Source organism: Suncus etruscus, chromosome 9 (assembly GCF_024139225.1).
Source record: "Suncus etruscus isolate mSunEtr1 chromosome 9, mSunEtr1.pri.cur, whole genome shotgun sequence".
NCBI classification, from domain to species: Eukaryota; Metazoa; Chordata; class Mammalia; order Eulipotyphla; family Soricidae; genus Suncus; species Suncus etruscus.
This window is the reverse complement of record NC_064856.1, coordinates 104,628,155-104,647,378: the sequence shown is the minus strand read 5'-3', so window position 1 is coordinate 104,647,378 and position 19,224 is coordinate 104,628,155. Positions and strand designations below refer to the sequence as shown.

At 49.3% G+C, this 19,224-nt stretch overlaps 1 protein-coding gene across 1 annotated transcript; it reads left to right on the top strand.

The window, feature by feature from the left end:
- The first annotated feature begins 5,336 nt into the window (after positions 1-5,336).
- PRPF19 (pre-mRNA processing factor 19) lies at positions 5,337-16,643 on the top strand. The gene is made up of 16 exons (XM_049779988.1): positions 5,337-5,499; positions 6,832-6,981; positions 7,152-7,228; positions 7,890-8,031; positions 8,124-8,197; positions 8,285-8,347; positions 10,201-10,242; positions 10,371-10,445; positions 10,676-10,751; positions 10,867-10,976; positions 13,108-13,263; positions 13,472-13,541; positions 13,743-13,828; positions 14,075-14,245; positions 14,398-14,503; positions 16,143-16,643. Exons 1-16 carry the CDS (start codon positions 5,481-5,483, stop codon positions 16,238-16,240), a joined length of 1,515 nt encoding a protein of 504 aa, XP_049635945.1. The 5' UTR covers positions 5,337-5,480; the 3' UTR covers positions 16,241-16,643.
- The last annotated feature ends 2,581 nt before the right edge of the window (positions 16,644-19,224 follow it).

Below are 19,224 nucleotides of genomic sequence, written 5' to 3'. Positions count from 1 at the left end.
TTTCCTTACTTTTATTTACCTTTGGGAAGGCCCTCCACTTTCCCTCTCTCTCTGAATTTTGCTCACCCATTGGGGTTTTGATAATTACAGAATGCATACTGGGACTGGAGTGACCCATTGGTGTCTTGATAATTACAGAATGCATACTGGGACTGGAGTGACAGGACAGCTGGGAAGGTTCTTCCTCACATGCGGTCAACCCAGCTTCCATCCCTGGCATTCCATATGGTCCCACTGCCATGGCAGCTCCAGTGGAGTCCGTGACATGGTGAAAGCCATGTTCTCGGACCTGACGCAAAATCTTCACAGAAGTTAGTCTCCTGGAGCAGTCGCAGGTAGTCCCAGAGAGAAAGAAAATATTCCCCACATCATGTACTGCTTTTGGGAACAATGATGATTGTTTTTCTTACTCTATGCTACAGTAACCTGAGAACATTGGTTTCTATAGAAAGCTCACAACATAATTATTTGAGGTCACGTTAATGATTTTACGAATCACACAGAAACTTCCGAGAATGATTTTTTAGAAAAGAAGTCTTTAGCAGTAAACAAGGAATTTTGCTTAAAAGCTATCACTAATATTCTGTGTTTAAAAGCTATTACTATTCTTTTTAAGAATAATAATAGTAATGGCTTTTTTGTTTTGTTTTTCTTGGCAAGTTTTATTGTGAGTTTTCTAATTATGAAGCAAAATTTCCTTTCTTCACCATGCTTTATGTGATAGTATTTAAAATTGATGTGAGGTATTATGTCAAAAAACTGATCTATTAAAGAAGTAATTGGCCTTTCTGAGCTGATGTTTCCATCTTTTGTAATTATCTTTATTAAAAAATTGTACTTGGAAAAAAAAGAATAATAATAGTAAGAATCATTTATCCATAACTTTGAATCAGTTATAATTAGGAAAGTTTCTAATAGAAGAATCTAGGGAAAAGCTCATAGCATAAAACCTGACAGCTGGAGACACTTGTAGGACTGTGACAGATTCATAAGAGTGTCCCTATAATAAGGCAGAAATAGATCAGGTAAAGGAAACAGGATTTCTTATGTTCCTAAGAAAAAGCAAGGCACACAATAATTATATCTAATACAGGACAAAAGATGGGAACCACCTATAGATAGGACTAGACCAGTGATTGGCAACCAGCGGCTCATGAGCCACATGTGGCTCTTTACACGTTTTTTTTTTTTTCTTTTTGGTTTTTGGGTCACACCCAGCAGTGCTCAGGGGTTACTCCTGGATGTCTGCTCAGAAATAGCTCCTGGCAGGCACGGGGGACCATATGGGACACCGGGATTTGAACCAACCATTTGGTCCTGGATCGGCTGCTTGCAAGGCAAACACCGCTGTGCTATCTCTCTGGGCCTGGCTCTTTACACTTTTAATTTAGCTCTTCTGTGTGCCTGGCGGCCACTCCAGGAGTCAGGACTCTGCTCCTAGCCTCTGTCAGTGCCTGTCCTGTGTGGCTCTCAAAATAAATTTCAATCGTGGTTTTGGCGAGATTTGGCTCAGTTGAAAAAAAAAAAGGTTGCCGACCACTGGACTAGACTATGGCCCACTTAGCATAGGATTATCTACACCTGATCCCTTACCTTATACAGGAATGTATGATAAAACCAGTAACAGAGGAGTGGTGCATCAAGGAAAAAGAGTGTCTTATTATAAATTGCCCTTTTAAGAAATACTATTAAGAGCAATGCCTCTTTAATTTCATCTTACACAGGAACAAAAGGATTTACTAAAAGGGCAAATAAAGAAAGCTGTGGAAGGCTTGTGGACCAAAGCAGTACATGGTTGGAAACTTAAACCTGGACCCCCAGACATAGATTTAAAATGGCAAATTTATAACATATTAAATATAATAAAAATCCTGCTCACAACTCAGGCTAGGCAGGTTTCTAAGATCAAGCAAACATTAGTCTTAGGTCATATAGTAAATGTAGACAATCAGCAGGGTGCTATTGTTTAAAAATAGTAAGATTTGATCTGACTCTTGATAAAGTCAGCATGCCTAGAAAATTGCTAATATGTGTTGAATATATGTTGGAATGAGGAACCTGTAAACTGATGTATTTTGACTTTTTTTTGCCAATATCCTGCTGTTAGATGTATAAATAACCTAGAGAAATAAATGCAGTTGCTCTATAGCAGAGGCTCAAGCCGAAGCTCTTAGCCACTTTCCAGCACCAGAGACTTCGAGACCCCTTGCCCACCTATTTTCCAAGGAGGACCCAAGTGCTGCCCCGATGGCTGAGCTGTCTGCGGCATCCCTCCTCTTTTCCTGAACCTCCAGGGATTAATTCTGAAAGCAGAGCTAGGAGTAACCCTTGTGCACCCCCAGGTGTGCCCCCCAAAAGAAACAAACAAAAATAATGTGTGTATGTGAAGTTCTCCCTGAGGAGAGAAATCTTGGGGTACCACTAAGATATCAGAGAATTCAGTTCACTTCACACAGGACTAGAAGAGAGTACCAGATGCTATGAGCAACTGGCTAGGATGTCCCACAGCATCCAACCACTTTACACTTCTCTCTGGAGCCCAAGAGTTTTCTGTGCTCCGGCCAGAGGTTATAAAGCCAAAGATCTAATGAGTTTTCTCCTTGGGGGTGTCTATTGATTTGCTGGAATGACTCCTAGAATGCAGGGGAACATCTTGCTGACTGGATGATGAGTTCACTATCAAAGGATCTGGGTCAGGTGTGGTTTGACAGAAAAGATGCAAAGCAGGAGGTACAGGGAAAGGGGATAGAGTTTCAACCGTCTTTTTCCAGGCATTGCATTTCCCTATGTCTTTAACTACCTGAAGTTCTTTTGGTTTGGTTTTTGGCTTTTGGGCCACACCTGGTGGTGCTCAAGACTTATTCTTGGTTCTATGCTCAGGGATCACTCCTGATTTTGTGTGTGTGTGTGTGTGTGTGTGTGTGTGTTTTGTGTGTGTGTGTGTGTGTGTGTGTGTGTGTGTGTGTGAAATCATATAGATTACTAGAGATGGAATCTCAGGTTCAAGGCAAGTGCTCTGCCCACTACAGTTTCTCCAACTTTTATTTTTTCCCATGACTTAAAATGCTTTGAATGATAGGGATTCCTACCTTCCAGTTGAGAAGGTTTTTACGCCTTGTCCTTTATGGGTTTTATTGCATAGGCAAACTTGATAAAATTGTTAGAACCAGATTCAACTTCCATGCCCTCTTTCCTCCCCAAAGGTCAAGGGATTGAGACTTTGTCACAGGCTTGCTTGCTTCTGGCAACACCCACCATCCTTAGATGGAGTAAAAAGCCACGCCATTAACTCCAAAGACCCCTTGCATCAGTCAACACTTATGAAAGTGCAGGGGTTGGAGAACTGTGAATCAGAGACTGTGGATGAAGACCAAAGATATATGAGAAATAGTCTGATCATCAGCATGAGCTAAGATTTCCTTATAAACTACAGTCCAGTACAGACATATTAAAGTCCAGCTCAATAACAGTCCTTCTGCTAAGAGCACTCCATTGACCATACTTTCTTACTATAAGACTTACTATAAATAGTCTAGGGACTCCTGGACTTCCCCATGCTTTTTAGATATGCTTTCAGAGAGCATTTAACAGAGAACGTTACAAAGCTCTGCATATTATTTGAGCAGGGTCTATTAATTATGTACAAAGGAGGCAGAGAAAGTGATCAAGGTCACAGAGTAAATTGACAGTGAGGCAGGGCCAGGATGGTTTCTATTATTATTGTTGTTGGTTTTGGGGCCACATGCATGGCACTCAATATTTATTTCTGGCTCTGTGCTCAGGGATCACTCCTGGTAAGGTTCAGGGAACCATATGGGATATCCTGGATTAAATCCAGTTTGGCTGTGTGCAAAGCAAATGCTCAGCCCACTGACTATCTGTCTAGGCCCCAGAACAGGATTTCTTGGCCACAGTTAGTTTCTCTGTCCATCTGCATTTGTATCTTTGACCCCCATGACTTCCAAAGGTAGTTCAAAGACAGCTGTCTTATAATTATTACCTAGGGAAAAGCCACAAATCTATAAATGTGCTCTAAACAGACCTTATGAATATACATTCTTGGTACAGGGAGGTTCTCAGGAATCACTTTTGGTGGTGCTCAGGGAAGCATACAGTGTTGGCAGTCAAACCATAGGTAGTTACGTACAAAGCAAGTGCCTTATCCCTGTGCTATGTCTTCAGTCCAGGAAGAGACAGGAAAAAATAAATATTTGGGGCCAGAGCAATAGCACAGTGGGCAAGGCATTTACCTTACATGTGGCTGACCCGGGTTCAATCTCCAGCATCCCATAAGGTCCCCAGCACCTGCCAGGAATGATTTCTGAGCTCAGTGCCAGGAGTAACTCCAGAGCGCTGCCGAGTGTGGCCCCCAAACAAAAAGAAAAAGGAAAAGGTCTTTGTTAAATGAAGAAAGTACTATTTTGAGGGAGGAGATGGGGCGGATTTGGGCCCCACCTGGTGGTGCTCAAGTGCTATGCCTGGCTCTGCACTCAGGAGTGACCCCTGGCGGTGCTTGATGGGGGGGGGGGGTGTCCCCAACCAGGGTCAGCCACAGGCAATTAAACACCCCACCATTGTCATATCTCTCTTGACATTCAGAAATTTGCAGCTTCACAAAGCTCATTAAGGGGCCTAAGCGGGTAGAGCGTGTTGCATTGCTTTGCACGCGGGTGACCCGGGGGTGGGGGGGTTTTGATTCTCCGCATCCCCAAGCACCGCCGGGAGTAAAATTTCTGGGTGCAGAGCGAGCAATAAATAACCCTTGATCAAGCATCACAAGCTCAAAAGCCCCAAAGCCAAATAATCAACAAAAACAACAACAACAACAAGAAAGCTCTTTAGGCAAACCAGGAGTAAAATGGTCTTAGATCGAGGAATAACCCCTCAGCATCTCCGGCGGCGTAGCCCCAAAAGAGCCAAATAATTAACAAAACAGCAACAACAACAAACCACCCAAACAAAATCTCTTGAGTCAACTCTCAGGCCCACCAAGATAGACACGCCCACTTGGCTGGGAAACCCGCGGGGAGCGCACGCACCGCGCGTGCGCGAAGCGTTCGCACGGCACTATGGGAAATGTAGTTCCGAGCGAGCGCGCGCGCGCCTCGTCTCATTCTCCTCCCTCCCCCATGGGAGGGAGCATTAGCCCGAACAGATCCGGAAGGAAACAGTCAAGCGCCCCGCTCACTCCCATCCCATCATGCCCCGCGGCGGGCCACTTCCGGCCGCGCGGGCTGCTGGGCAAGGGCCATTTCCGGTAAGGTGCCGCGGGGCTGAGCGAGGTGCGCGCGCGGTTGGTTGCACGTGAAGCGCTTTGGGGCGCATCGCTTTTGGGGGCCCCCGCAGCCCTTGTCGTCGCCGCCGAGCGCCCCGGAAGCAGGCGGGGAAGCGGAAGCGGTCCGCGGCGGCCCCCCGCAGCTTGTCCCGGAGCCCCGTGGGAGGGAGGAGGCGCCTCGGAGGAGCGCGGCGTCGGCGGCGCCATGTCCCTCATCTGCTCCAGTGAGTCTCGGATCGGGGTGCTCAGGACTCTCTTCCCCTGCACCCCTTTATTCGCGCGGGAGCTAGCTGCTGCTGCTGCTGCCTCAGTTTCCCCTCCTGCCCCGCCTGCGTGTTCCCTGCAGTTTGCTTTGCCAAGGTCACACCCCGAGGCCGTGTTTGGCTCCCCAAAATTATGGGGGGGTCCCCCATGCAGTCTTCCTGGGGGACACAGTGAGCCACCCCCACCCCCAACCCCAAAGCTCAACTAGGACTGGACCGCGTGTCTCCACCCCAGTGCTTCTCAATTCTTTTCTGTCCTGCCCCCCCTAGGAAGAAGAAAACATTTCTCGCGCCTCCCCGAAATAGTATCTTTATTTAAAAAAACAACTTGAACCTGCAAAACAAAAATATATAAACGAACTTGAGCTGATTTTTTTAATTAGAGGTGATGTCTGGATGAATGGCTTCAATGAGCACATCTTGCGATGCTTAGCTTTTCCAAGCGGGGTTTGAAGCAGGACACAGCGACTCTCAGCTCCAGACACATCCAGGGACATAAACACGGGGCTTAGCTTGTTAGGACAGTGTTTGCAGAGGTCAAAACTCACTCCCCCGCCCCCTTTTGGGGGCGCACCCCACCATTTGAGAACTACTGCTCCATCCCCAGCTCCTCAAGTTTTGTGCATGTTCCTGGCAATCTCGTCGCACCCGCTCTCCCTTTGGCATTTTTTGCACCAGGCCACCCACCCACTTACCCACCCGTTTCTCCCCCCCCCCCCCCGCGTCTCTGCTGCTGCTCTTGGAGCCCTGGCTCCCTTGGCAAGTCGTTCCCAGCCCCAGGGCGGAAGGAGGAAGCCCGCTTTGCAAAAGCGTTTTTTGCAGAAAGCAGTTTGCAAAAACAAAACAAAAAAAGTTACCCCAAAGATGCACCCAGGGTTTTTCCTTTCCTCTTGGTGCCTCTCAGCTGTGCTGACCTTCTATAACCCACTCCTTGGGCGTTGCACTGCCTGTCATTTTCTTGCTCTTGTTTCCAGCCTGAGATGGGGGCAGCTTTGGTCCGTATCTGGGGTTTCCTGGCACCATTGCTTCTATGTAGTAGCTATCCCATGGGACTGGATGACCGTTCTCTCATCACCTGGCATGCAGTTGGTTCTTCTGCTGGCTAGCTGGCTGGCTGCAGATGGGTGGACAGTTCCCTCCACAGCCTGAGAGTCTCTAAGGGTAGAGCCAAGCTAGCCTGGACCCTGGCCTTTCCTGCTTTGGCTGGGGGTGGTGTGGGATGGGGTTCTAGTGGAATCTGCAGCTAGGTATACCCCCTTGGCCTGACGTCACTGCTTTCCTTCTTCCCGGCAGTCTCCAATGAAGTGCCAGAGCACCCGTGTGTGTCCCCGGTGTCCAATCATGTGTACGAGCGGCGCCTCATCGAGAAGTACATCGCTGAGAACGGCACAGACCCCATCAACAACCAGCCTCTGTCCGAGGAGCAGCTCATCGACATCAAAGGTGCACCTTGGCTGGCATGAGTCCCCTGAGCTGGGCCAGAGACTGGGAGAGTGCGGTGCTAGTGCAGTGGAGGGGGATGCAGATGTGACCTGGCGGGGTTGGAGGGTTGGTGGAGAGACTCCCCCCACTCCCCCATACCACTCCTTAGACCAACTTTCCCTTGCTTGTAGTTGCTCATCCGATCAGGCCCAAGCCACCCTCAGCCACCAGCATCCCGGCCATTCTGAAGGCTCTGCAGGATGAGTGGGTAAGTGTTCTGGAAAGACTGGATGTGATAACTGGTGTAGTGTGTGTGTGTGTGTGTGTGTGTGTGTGTGTGTGTGTGTGTGGGCACTTTTTGAGGGGTTGGGAGCCTACATGTGGAGGTGATGTGTGTGTGTACATGTGGAAGTGACGTGTGTGTGTGTGTGTGTGTGTGTGTGTGTGTGTGTGTGTGTGTGTAAGGGGGCTCTTTTTGAGGGGTTGGGAGCCTACATGTGGAGGTGACATGGTGTTGCTCCCCAGCCTGGTGACCTGGGCAAATTGTCCAAGGATGCTGGCTTAGGGTTTAGGGTGAATTGGGAGTAAGTTGGTGTATGAGCAAGCATCCTGATTCTGAACAGCTAGTGCCTTTGTGGTTGGAGCTTAAGGCAGGGATGGTGGACAGAGCCAAGGCGGTCTGGCATTGTGCCTGACTCAATCCGGAATGCCAGTGGCTTCCTTCCTTCCCTTCTGGTACCAGCCCCACAAAAGAAAGAGCTAGCGTTTCTGTCCGAGGACCATTGTTGGTGCCCGGCAGGGGCTCAGTCATGTTACCTGGCTCATTGGTAGTTACATAGATCCTTCTTGGGTTACTGAAGGAACCTGGGCTCAGGCCCTTAGTATGGGTGACTCTGTTGGTGGTTCCTCATGGCGGGGTTTCTCTGCAGGACGCTGTCATGCTGCACAGCTTCACCCTGCGCCAGCAGCTGCAGACCACGCGCCAGGAACTGTCACATGCGCTCTACCAGCACGATGCTGCCTGCCGTGTCATTGCCCGTCTGACCAAGGAGGTCACGGCTGCTCGAGAAGGTGCAGCCTCCCTGCACTCCCATTCCCATCCCAGGGCTGCTTCTGCTCATCAAGGCGCTCACAATCTAACCTCTTCTAATTTTGTCTCTCAGCTCTGGCCACCCTGAAACCCCAGGCTGGTCTCATCGTGCCCCAGGCTGTGCCCAGCTCCCAGCCAAATGTCGTGGTGAGTGTCTCACTGCCTGGCCAGCTCATTTTTGCCTGTGGCTGTCTCCAGCAATCCTGGCCTCATTTTTCATCTCTCTTTTCTTAGGGTGCGGGTGAGCCCATGGATTTGGGCGAGCTGGTAGGAATGACTCCCGAGATCATCCAGAAAGTAAGTTGTACCCATGTTTGGTCAGAATGCTGGGGGCCCTCGTGTCTCCTCTTCTGTGTCTGAGTCCTGGCTTTGGGGAATAGATGAGCAAGTTACAGAGCTCAGACTCTTACCACACTTATCTGGGTTTGTCCTTTGATGTCACTGCTTACTCAACCAAACCTTTGGTGGTTCTCACCTTCCATCCTTCCAAATGAGACGAGTACTGCCACTGACTATGCTTTGCCAATTAGATTATTACACAGCACAACTTGTAACTTCTTTTTTTTTTGAATTTCGGGCCACACCCTTTGACGCTCAGGGGTTACTCCTGGCTATATACTCAGAAATTACCTCTGTCTTAGGGAGACCATATGGGATGCTGGGGATCGAACCGCGGTCCGTCCTAGGCTAGCTCTTGTAAGGCCTTACCTGTAGCACCACCTTTCCAGCCCCAACTTGTAACTTCTTTTGCTGTTGCTTTATTTCCTGAGTTTTTCATTGACTTGCCAGGAATTACAGGAATGAAGATTTTCATGATTTGAGTTTTAGTTTTACAATGTTCAGCACCAGTCCCTTCACTAGTGTCTACTACTCTCCTCCATTGTTCCCACAATGGAAACATTGGTGGGCACATTTTCCCTCCTCCCTTTTCCTAGTATTTCTTCCCTAATTTACCCCCTACCCTCTCTGGGGCAGGCTTTCTACTGTCAGTTTACCTGCTTTTTTTTCTATTGCCTTTGGGCATTTTATATTTCCTTAGGAAATTGCTTTATATTTTACATGTGTAAGAGAACATTCTGAGTCTTTTCCTCTCTCCAATATTCAACATGATGTTGGGTTTTGTTTGTTTTAAACTCTTTTGGAGCACATCTGGCAGTACTCAGGGGTTTCATCTGGCTCTGTGCTCAGAAATAAGCTCCTGGTAGCTTGGGGGACCATATGGGATGCTGGGGATCGAATCCAGGCCAGTCCTGGATTTGACTGTGCAGGGCAAATACCCTGCCTCTGCACTATTGCTCCAGCCATTTGTTTGTTTTGCAATAGTATTATGTTTTCTTTTCTCCTTGGAAGGAGACAAATTAGGATCTCGATTTTTTTTCCCTTCTAATTTTTATTATGACACTGATTTTACCAAGTTGATTATAAAACGGTTGTTTTAGGCATTAAATGATCAAACACCAGTCTTACCACCATGTGACCTTTCCTTACCAGTGTCCCTAATCTTCTACCCACCACCCCAACCTGCCTCCTTGCTGGTGCATACAAGTTTACTTCATATTTGCTTTTTAGGACATACGGGCAAATTGGATTATAAAAATAAATATCAACATGGATCTCTCTGTGATGTTACTCAAGTCAGGATCTATAGAGATACACTAGTTGGTTGAGAGCATCTTACTTTCACAGAGCAGGAGCCAGAAGCTTAGGTTCAAAGACTCAACTGAGGAGAGCCAGAGCTGGTCTTTTGGCAACCCCTCCCCTTGCCCTTTCTCCTCTGCCAGCATCTTCCTTGCGGAAGTAGATAGATGATGCCTTGTTTGGGTAGTTCAGATTGCCAGCAAGCGTTGTAGCTCCCAGCCTTGGGCACATACCTGGCCTGGGAGTCTGCAGGCTTTCTTAGCCTCATTCTGCACTTGCCACTTAACCACCCTCATGCCCACGGTCAACTGATTTTCCTTCTCTGAGGCTCCTTTGGCTCCTCTGAAAGCAGGTCAGCCACCTTCTGCAGGGCTGAAAGTGGGAAGAAGCCTCTTGCCTTTAGCACAGGGTGTGGCAACTAACAGGCTTCAGAAATCAAATCAGACCAGCCCCCTGCCTGCCGCCATCCTGGCAGAGTCACTTGTCTCATTGTGTCTGTTCTCTCTCTACAGCTTCAAGACAAGGCCACCGTGCTAACTACAGAGCGGAAGAAGGTGAGTCCTGCCGGAGGAGGGAGGGGCAAGGTGGCCCAGAGGGAGAGTAGTTGGCCTCTTAGGAGAGAAGAGTGGACAAGTCTTGTAAACATTACTGCTTCCCTGGGGGGGCTTTTTCTTTTTCTCAGAGAGGGAAGACTGTGCCTGAGGAGCTGGTGAAGCCGGAAGAACTCAGCAAGTACCGGCAAGTGGCCTCCCACGTGGTGAGTGGTGTGTCCCTCGGTGGTGGGAGGGAAGATGGCCCAGGCCACGTGGGGCAATGGGATGCGCTGTCCCATGCTTGAGCCTATTCCTGATGTTCCTCTCACCCAGCTCTGGCTTTCCCAGCAGTGCACTGAGCAGAAGTCACCCTTATTCTCCTAGACGGGGAGGGGTTCACTGTGCGGCTTCCAAGCTGGCCAGTGACTGGGTTTGGGGTGGCTTCTCCTCACAGGGTTTGCACAGTGCCAGCATCCCTGGAATCCTTGCCCTGGACCTCTGTCCCTCGGACACCAACAAGATCCTCACCGGTAAGAGCCAGCCTGACTTTGTCCTCTTCATGGACCTGGGGGAGAAGTTCATCCTTCAGCAGAGGAGCCTGGGTGGGCCAAGCTGGCTCTGAATTCTCATGTGGACCCTCCTCAGGTGGGGCGGATAAGAACGTCGTTGTCTTCGACAAGAGTTCTGAGCAGATCCTGGCCACGCTCAAAGGCCACACCAAGAAAGTCACCAGTGTGGTGTTTCATCCTTCCCAGGTTAGGAGCGTCCCCAGAACCCCCGTTCTTCATGCATGATCCCTCCTGTCTGGTGTCGACTCTTTCCTACACTGTCCTTATGAAGTGGGCACAAGAGTTGGGAGTCTCAAAGTAGGCTTTGGGACTCTGCTGTCATGGGGTTCCACTTCCATACTTTAGCCCCTTGCTGGGAGTCCTTTTGGACCCAGGGGAGAAAAAGCATCATTGCTGACTTTGTGTTCAGCTAAAATTCAGCAAAATATTTTGTTCTGTGTTAGTTTTCTTTTGAGGACCACACTGGTGTTATCCAGGACTTACTATTGGCTTCACTCAGGGATCACTCCTGACAGTGCTCGGAGGGGACTGTAGGGGTCCTGGTGATTAAACCTGTTCAGCCTCTTTTAAGTCAAGCACCTTAAAGCTTGGTAAAGTCTCAACCTATGTGTCTGAATCGAACAGGCAGATGCATGTTCTTGCGATTCTCCCAGGTAGTGGCAAAACTTGATGTTGATTTTGAAAGCGATGATATATTTGTTCAAGCAGTGGTTTTCAACTGTGGATCCTCAGCCTGGTGCCAGTCTGTAGGTGTGACCTACAGGGTTATCAGCTGCTAGCCTTGGGGCAGACCACTGTGTAGACTGGCACCGTTCTTTAGCACCAATGCTGGTGTGGAAGGGTTAGAAATCACTGGCTTAAGAGTGAAGGGGCGGGCCGGGAAGGTGGCGCTAGAGGTAAGGTGTCTGCCTTACAAGCGCTAGCCAAGGAATGGACCACGGTTCGATCCCCTGGTGTCCCATATGGTCCTCCCAAGCCAGGGGCGATTTCTGAGCACATAGCCAGGAGTAACCCCTGAGCGTCAAATGGGTGTGGCCCAAAATACCAAAAAAAAAAAAAAATCCCTCCTCCTCCTCCCCTTTCCTTCTTTCCATCTCCCTTCTCTCCCCTTTCTTCCCTCTGGTCCCATCCTCTTCTCTCTCATTTTCTGTGTTCCCTTTCCCTTCTCTCTCCCCTCCATATTCTTCCCCTTATCCCTTTTTCTTTTCTCTTCCTCTTTTCCTCTCTTCCCTTTCTCCCCTCCCCTCCTCATGCCCTCCCATTCCCCCTTTCTCATTCTCCTTTCCCTCTTTTTCCACTCCCTCTCTGTCAATCTATCTCTTTCATGAGGCGCATTACAGTTTCTGTGGTCTATATACCCCTCCCATTTAAGAAAAAAGAAAAAAAAAAAAAGAGTGAAGGGGCTTCTGATATCAGACTGATGGATGGTGTTGTGGGCTTTGTGTCTTAAGTTTCTCTCTGGGCCCGGGAATGGGCGACAGTGACAGACCAACAGCCTTTTCTTACTGTGTCTTAAAACAAGAAAGGAAACAACATGAATTTCATATGAAACTAAGTATGTGTAAATAGAAACATTGGTGTCCTGCTTACTCTGGGCATATTATTTCCTTCCAAAGATTACATTGATAAGACAGCGGTAGTTGAGGGCCAGAAAGGTAATATGGCTGGGTAAGGTGCTTGCCTTGCATGTGACTCATTGGGATTTGATCCCAGGCACCCTCTATGGTCTTGGAGCCTCACCTGGAGTGGTCTCTAAACCTAGATCCAGAAATAGGTCCTGAGCACAGATCCAGAGTCTCTCATTGCTCCTGCCCAAATGGTAGTGACTTGACTTTAGCTTTGTTACCTTAGATTTTTACTATCCTGACAAAAATGATTGGCTGTTGACACTATACAGATTCCCCATCTCACCTTTTTCCTGAGAATTAACTTGCCCTGAAGTTCCTAAACGTGGGGTGCAACGGATCCTGTCTTTGTGGAACCTTCCAGACCTCTGTTCACAACCCCTAACTAGTACACCCACAGCCCAGGCAGGGCTCCACCAGGGTCTTTTGAGTTCCATGAGCAACAGAGAAGTGCGGTTCCTCTTCTAGCCAGCAGATGGCGCACCTCTCCAAGGCCCAGTGTTGTTTAGCTGGCTTCTTTAGTAGGCAGTGGCGGCATTTGGTGTCTTGGGTGGGTGGGATGGTCACAGGCCCTACCATTATGCTGAAAGAGATGGACTCACGGGTGACTGTGGTCATTCCAGGTCCCTTGCCGGATGTTGTGTCCATTTCCTCGCCAAACCTGATGTGCTGCTTGTCTGCTTTCCTTTCAGGAGCTGGTATTTTCTGCCTCCCCAGATGCGACTATCAGGATCTGGTCAGTTCCGAATGCCTCCTGTGTTCAGGTTGTGCGGGCGCATGAGAGTGCCGTGACAGGCCTCAGCCTCCATGCCACTGGGGATTATCTCCTGAGCTCCTCTGATGACCAGGTAGGGTCCCAGCAGGGCCTTGAGGATTCTTTCTGGCCTGAGCATGAGCTCCCTGGAGAAGGCACGGCATGTTTTGGCGACCCTGGTCCCTCCCCCAGCACACCAGAACACAGTGCCTCTACTCTACCATCTGGGTTTGCGTTTTTGAAAGGCTGCCAGCCAGGACCCAGGACTTATTTTCTCACTGGCTCCCTGGTCTTTTTTGCAGTATTGGGCCTTCTCGGACATCCAGACTGGGCGTGTACTCACCAAGGTGACGGACGAGACCTCTGGCTGTTGTGAGTTCCCTGGGCGCTGGTTCTGCCTCCCTGTTGGCCCTTTCTCATTGGAATCCCTATCTGACTTAGCTGCTCATTTATTCTTCTGGTCTTGTGCCAGTCACTATGATGGTGTGATACACTGAGCAGGACCAGGGGTGTCTCCTTGGTTGTATTGGTTCTTCCTGGGGGCCTCTGACTGCAGTTTGATTTTCTCTGCAGCGCTCACCTGTGCGCAGTTCCACCCCGACGGGCTCATCTTTGGAACAGGCACCATGGATTCTCAGATCAAGATCTGGGACTTGAAGGCAAGGCAGTATTGGCATTTGCATGATCCTGTGCTGGGACAACAGGCCCTTTAGACATCCTTGGGTGAAGAGATAGTGACTGTGTCATAGAGGGTGGCTCTGGGGTACAGCACTGGACCATTCATCCCCCTTTGGTATGCCTCCTAGTTGCCCTTCACTAAAGAACAGGTGGATGTCTTCAAAGGGATATCATTGAGTGCCCCTTTCTTTCCTCTTGTGACTGGTGGTGACCTATCATATCTATAGGAACGCACCAATGTGGCCAACTTCCCCGGCCACTCGGGCCCTATCACCAGCATTGCCTTCTCTGAGAATGGTTACTACCTGGCCACGGCGGCTGACGACTCCTCTGTCAAGCTGTGGGATCTGCGCAAGCTCAAGAACTTCAAGACTTTGCAGCTAGACAACAACTTTGAGGTGCGTTTTCGGGTTGTGCTCTCTTGTTCACTTCTCCCCCAGCCTCGCTTCCCTCAGCCCATCTCCTCTGACCACCATCCTTCTCTGCATGAGTCCTCACTGCAGCCGTGTGTTCCCAATTTTCCCAGCATCTTTGGTTTTGGTTCTGGCAGGTGAAGTCCTTAATCTTCGACCAGAGTGGTACCTACCTGGCCCTCGGAGGCACAGACGTCCAGATCTACATCTGCAAACAGTGGACAGAGATTCTTCACTTCACAGGTATGGGCTGTGGTTGGTGCGTGGAAGCAGGGAAAGAAAGATGGGGTGCTGATTGGGAAGTTTGGAGGGACTGCCTGGGCTAAGGCAGCTTTCAGTCACTCTTGAGATTGTGGAGTTTGGTGACTCGAAATGCTTTTTATGCAGACTGAGCCAGTCACTGACCCTGCGGCGGGTCCTGTGGGTGCAGGTGAGAGGACAGGATGGTTTGACCCATAGTGGGAGTTTCCTTAGCATCAGCTCAGGCTGAGTCTGCAGGTATTCTAGCGCAAAGTAACTCTGGCCCTGTCTTGCTGGGAAGGGGATTTCTAGTCTGATGAGGAAGGCAGGCATGAAATACCAGACTTGCGAGGAGAAAAAGCTGATCCACGGTGGATAGCAAGGTGCTGTCTCCAGGATGGGATGGCCTGGGGACCCTATCAGAGCTGTCATTTCACCTTTGAACTGGACGATGCCTGTGTGAAAGGAAGCAGCTGCTGCCTGTCTCTGAATATTTCAACCATGTTCGCAGGTTTCTTGTCCCAGCCCCTGTATGTTCCTGAGCCCTTCTCCCATATGGCCCATGGGTCACTGCCCTTCTCTGGAACCCAGAGTTTGGCTTGATCATAGATAGTTATTAGTATGGTGGGCTGGGGACACTGAGTAGGAGTGGTATCCGTGATCCAGCCCTGCCCTGCTCGTGTCAGGATCCCAGTTGCCTAGATTCAGGCCCTCTTAGACAGAACTCCAAGGCTCCAAGCCTGCAGTTAGAAACTTACAGAAAAGCTTAAAGGTAGGAGTTTGTCTATGATTTTCAGATTGCTCAGTGAATCTCTAGATCAGGGGTCTCAAACTCAATTTACCTGGGGGCTGCAGGAGGCAAAGTCGGGGTGATCCTTGAATGCAAAGTCAGTAGTAAGCCTTGAACACTGGGGGGTGTGACCCAAACAACTAAAACAAAACAAAACAAAAAAAGATTCCTTTAGGGCAGGGCCACAGAATGTTGTACGGAGGGCCGCAAATGGCCCGCAGGCTGCGAGTTTGAGACCCCTGCTCTAGATGATGTCCCAGGCACCCCTGAGGGTTGCTGGATCACTCTGCGACTGCCTGGCCTTATAGTGAGCCACCGGGTTGGTAGGCCAAACATTATTGGGAGAGACTCTGAGAGAAAAGTATTGGGAAGATGTGGAAGTACTACACTGTATAGCTCAATGTTTTTCAGAATGGGCGCTGCTGCCCCCCTGGGGAGGCTCTGGAAAATGTGGGGGCAGTAGTTGCTGTGCAATTGGACGGTATTCCTGTTTCCTTAGGGCAGGGAGACTTCTTTTTTATTTTGTCTTTGTTCCCACTTGGTGCTTGTGTTACCCCTGGTGGGGCTTGAGGAACCATATGGAGGATCCAACCCTGGTTGACTCTGTGCAAAGCAAATTCCCTCCCCACTATGTTACGGCTCTGGCCCCAGGAAGGGAGATTTTTACTGGGCACTGGTTATCTTTCTGAAAAGGGCACGGTAGCTACCTAGTGTGGATGCCTCTTGGAGCTGGCCAAACTTGGAACACTGAAAACAGCAGTCTCTCTAAGCCTTGGTGTGCCAAGCCCCAAGGGCATTGTGGCGGGTGGGCTACTGCGGGGCTCTCACTTGCTCCTCTACTTCTCCCCGCAGAGCACAGCGGCTTGACCACAGGGGTGGCCTTTGGGCACCACGCCAAGTTCATCGCGTCGACAGGCATGGACAGGAGCCTCAAGTTCTACAGTCTGTAGGCCTGGCTCTGCCATGCCATGCCAGCCAGGCCTCATCTCTAGTGGGTAGAGTAGGGTTGTGGTGGGGGGGGGGGATAAAGGGGAGAAATTACAGGGAGGCAGAGGGGTGGGGGGGACGACAAGCATTTCATTTCACTCTGGTCTGGAAGTGGCCCAAAAGCCGTGCGGCATGGACCACCTTCATTCCTGTGTCTTCCAAGCCCAATGGGCAGACAGACACGGCTGGCTCGGGGCAGATCCCAGGGCCTCTCCCGTGGGCCGCTGACACCCACCTTGTTTTGTTCCTGTTCTAGGAGATGGGAGAGGCTGAGCCCCGGGAACTGTGAAGGGGAGGGACTCAAGGGCTCAGCGGGGTTTTTTGTAAGCAGTGATCTAGTTTCATTAAAAAAAGGAAACACGGAAACCGTCTCTGTGTGGTGTGTGCGTGTGGATGCGCACCTGTATATGGGGAAGGCCAGAAAGGCCAGCGGAACCACACAGTCGTCTGCGAGCTGCTCTCCTGCCCTTGTCTTCACGTCGCACAGAAATGAGCTCCTCCAGCAGACTTTTGTCAGAATGAACCTCTTGTATGTTGTCTTTTTTCCAAGTCCATTGTCTTCAAACTGCTTGTCCCACCTGCAAGTAGTAGGGTGGGAGAAAAATGAGAGTGAGCACTTGGGGGTGACCATCTCTGATTTATTCCTGGCTCTGAGAGGCTTGAGGGACTGTATAAGGTGCGGGGGATCAAACCTGGGTTGCCCATGTGAAGGTAAGTGCCCTACCTGCTGTATTATCAATACTCTGGCCCCAAACAGCTTCCTTTTTTTGAAGAGGGAGTCCACACCCGGCAGCGTTCAGGAGTCACTCCTGGCTCTACGCTCAGAAATCGCTCCTGGCAGACTCGGGACCATATGGGATCTTGGGATTCAAACCACCACCGTCCTGCATGCAAGGCAAACGCTCTACCTCCATGCTACCTCTCTGGCCCACCAAACAACTTTTTTTTTTTTTTTTTTTTTTGGTTTTTGGTTTTTGGTTTCTGGGTCACACCCAGCAGTGCTCATGGGTTACTTCTGACTCCGCGCTCAGAAATCACTTCTGGCAGGCTCGAGGGACCATATGGGATGCCGGGATTCGAACCAATGACCTGCATAAAAGGCAAACTGCTTACCTCCATGCTATCTCTCTGGCCCCCCCACCAAACAACTTAATTAAAAATTGTTTTTAAATAATTGAATCGTAGTGAGATACATAGTTACACAAAGTTGCATGGTTGAGTTTCACTCATACAATGTCTACAAGACTGATAAAATGTGCTCTTCATGAGTGCACATTTCCTGCCACCACTGTCCCTAGTTTCCCTCTTACCCTCCCTGCCTTCCTCTGTGGCATACATTTTTCTTCAAACTCTTCCCCCACTGCTTTCTTTTAGACACGGGTTTGCAATACTGTTACTGAAGGGGTATCATGCTTATCACTTTTACCTCCTTTTAGCACCTGGTTCTTGTCCACAGTGTTTGGACTCAACTATCATTGTCATAGTGGTCTCTTCTCTGCCCTAACTCCAGTCTCCTGCTCTTTGTGGCAAACTTCCTAACATGGTCCTTGTCTCTTCCTCCTGGCCCTCTTGTCTATTGTCTTGAGTATTCCTACCATGCTACCTTTTCTTTTAAAATATCCCACAAGTGTGATTATTCTGTCTTTCCCTCTTTAACTTATTTTGCTCAGCATAATCCTCTCCGTTTCCATCTGTGTGTAAGCAAATTTATGACTTCATTTTTCTTAACAGCTGCATAGTATTCTATTATGTAGACATACCAGTGTCTGTTTTTGGGCATTTGGATTGTTTCCAGATTCTGGCTATTATGAATAGTGCTGCAATGAACCTTTGCAGAGGGCTTTTTTGTTGTTTGTTTTTTGGGCCACACCCATTTGATGTTCCGGTTACTCCTGGTTACTCTTGGCTAAGTGCTCAGAAATTGCCCCTGCCTTGGGGGGACCATATGGGACGCCGGTGGAATCGAACCACGGTCCTTCCTTGGCTAGTGCTTGCAAGGCAGACATCTTACCTCTAGCACCACCTTGCCGGCCCCTCCCCCCCTTTTTTTGCATTGTGTTTTTTGGGTCTTTAGGGTATATTTCAGGAGAAGTATTGCTGGATCATATGGAAGCTCAGATTCTAGTATTTTGAACAAAGTTCATATTTTTTCCCAAAGAGACTGGACAGTTGGTGTTCCCACTAGCAGTGAATAAGATCCCCTCTCTCCCCACATCTGCACCGGCACTGTTTGCTCCTGTTCTTTGTAATGTGTGCCAGTATCTAGTGTGAGATGGTATCTCATTGTTTCGATTTGCATGATGAATGAGTTTTTGTTTTGTTTTTGTTTTTGTTTTGGGTCACACCCTGCAGTGCTCAGGGTTTACTCCTGGCTCTACACTCAGAAGTCACTCCTGGCAGACTTGGGGGATCATGTGGGATGCCAGGATTTGAACTATTTGTCCTGTGTTGGCTCTGTGCAAGGCAAATGCCCTGCCACTGTGCCCTCTCTCCAGCTCCCAGATTGCTGATGTTACAAGAGCTCATGTTTGATTTTGCTGGTTGTCCCTATGAGACATTTATCCCCCGAGAAGGTCGGAACTTGAAAAAAACCACTCTCACTTCCTGTCCCCAAGAGCCAATCTTCTAGGTGCCAACTTGGGCAGGGATGGTGACTCCAGGAAGGATCCCTTGTGCCACTCCCCTAAGGCAGGCTGAGATTGCTGGGAAGACAGCAATGTTAAGGGAGGAATGCCCTGACAGATCTAGATTCTACTTCGGAAATGTGGTTGGACCAGAAACCTAGTAAGCAGCAACTGTCGTTTTCTGGCTACATGTTAATAGGAATTCCTAAGGTCGCCCTGGAGATGGGGCAAAAGTTCGTGGGGATCCCTGGGTGGGGAGAGGGCCCTTGGTCACCCTCATTGTATGAAACCTGCTGTGTCTTTTCCCTCTTTTTTGGGGGGGG

What these genes read in the sequence shown, in the direction of transcription:
- PRPF19 (XM_049779988.1), top strand. An exon ending in TCAAGATCTGGGACTTGAAG is followed by an intron (nt 13,829 to 14,074) that starts GCAAGGCAGTAT and finishes TCATATCTATAG; the next exon opens with GAACGCACCAATGTGGCCAA. An exon ending in AGAGATTCTTCACTTCACAG is followed by an intron (nt 14,504 to 16,142) that starts GTATGGGCTGTG and finishes TTCTCCCCGCAG; the next exon opens with AGCACAGCGGCTTGACCACA.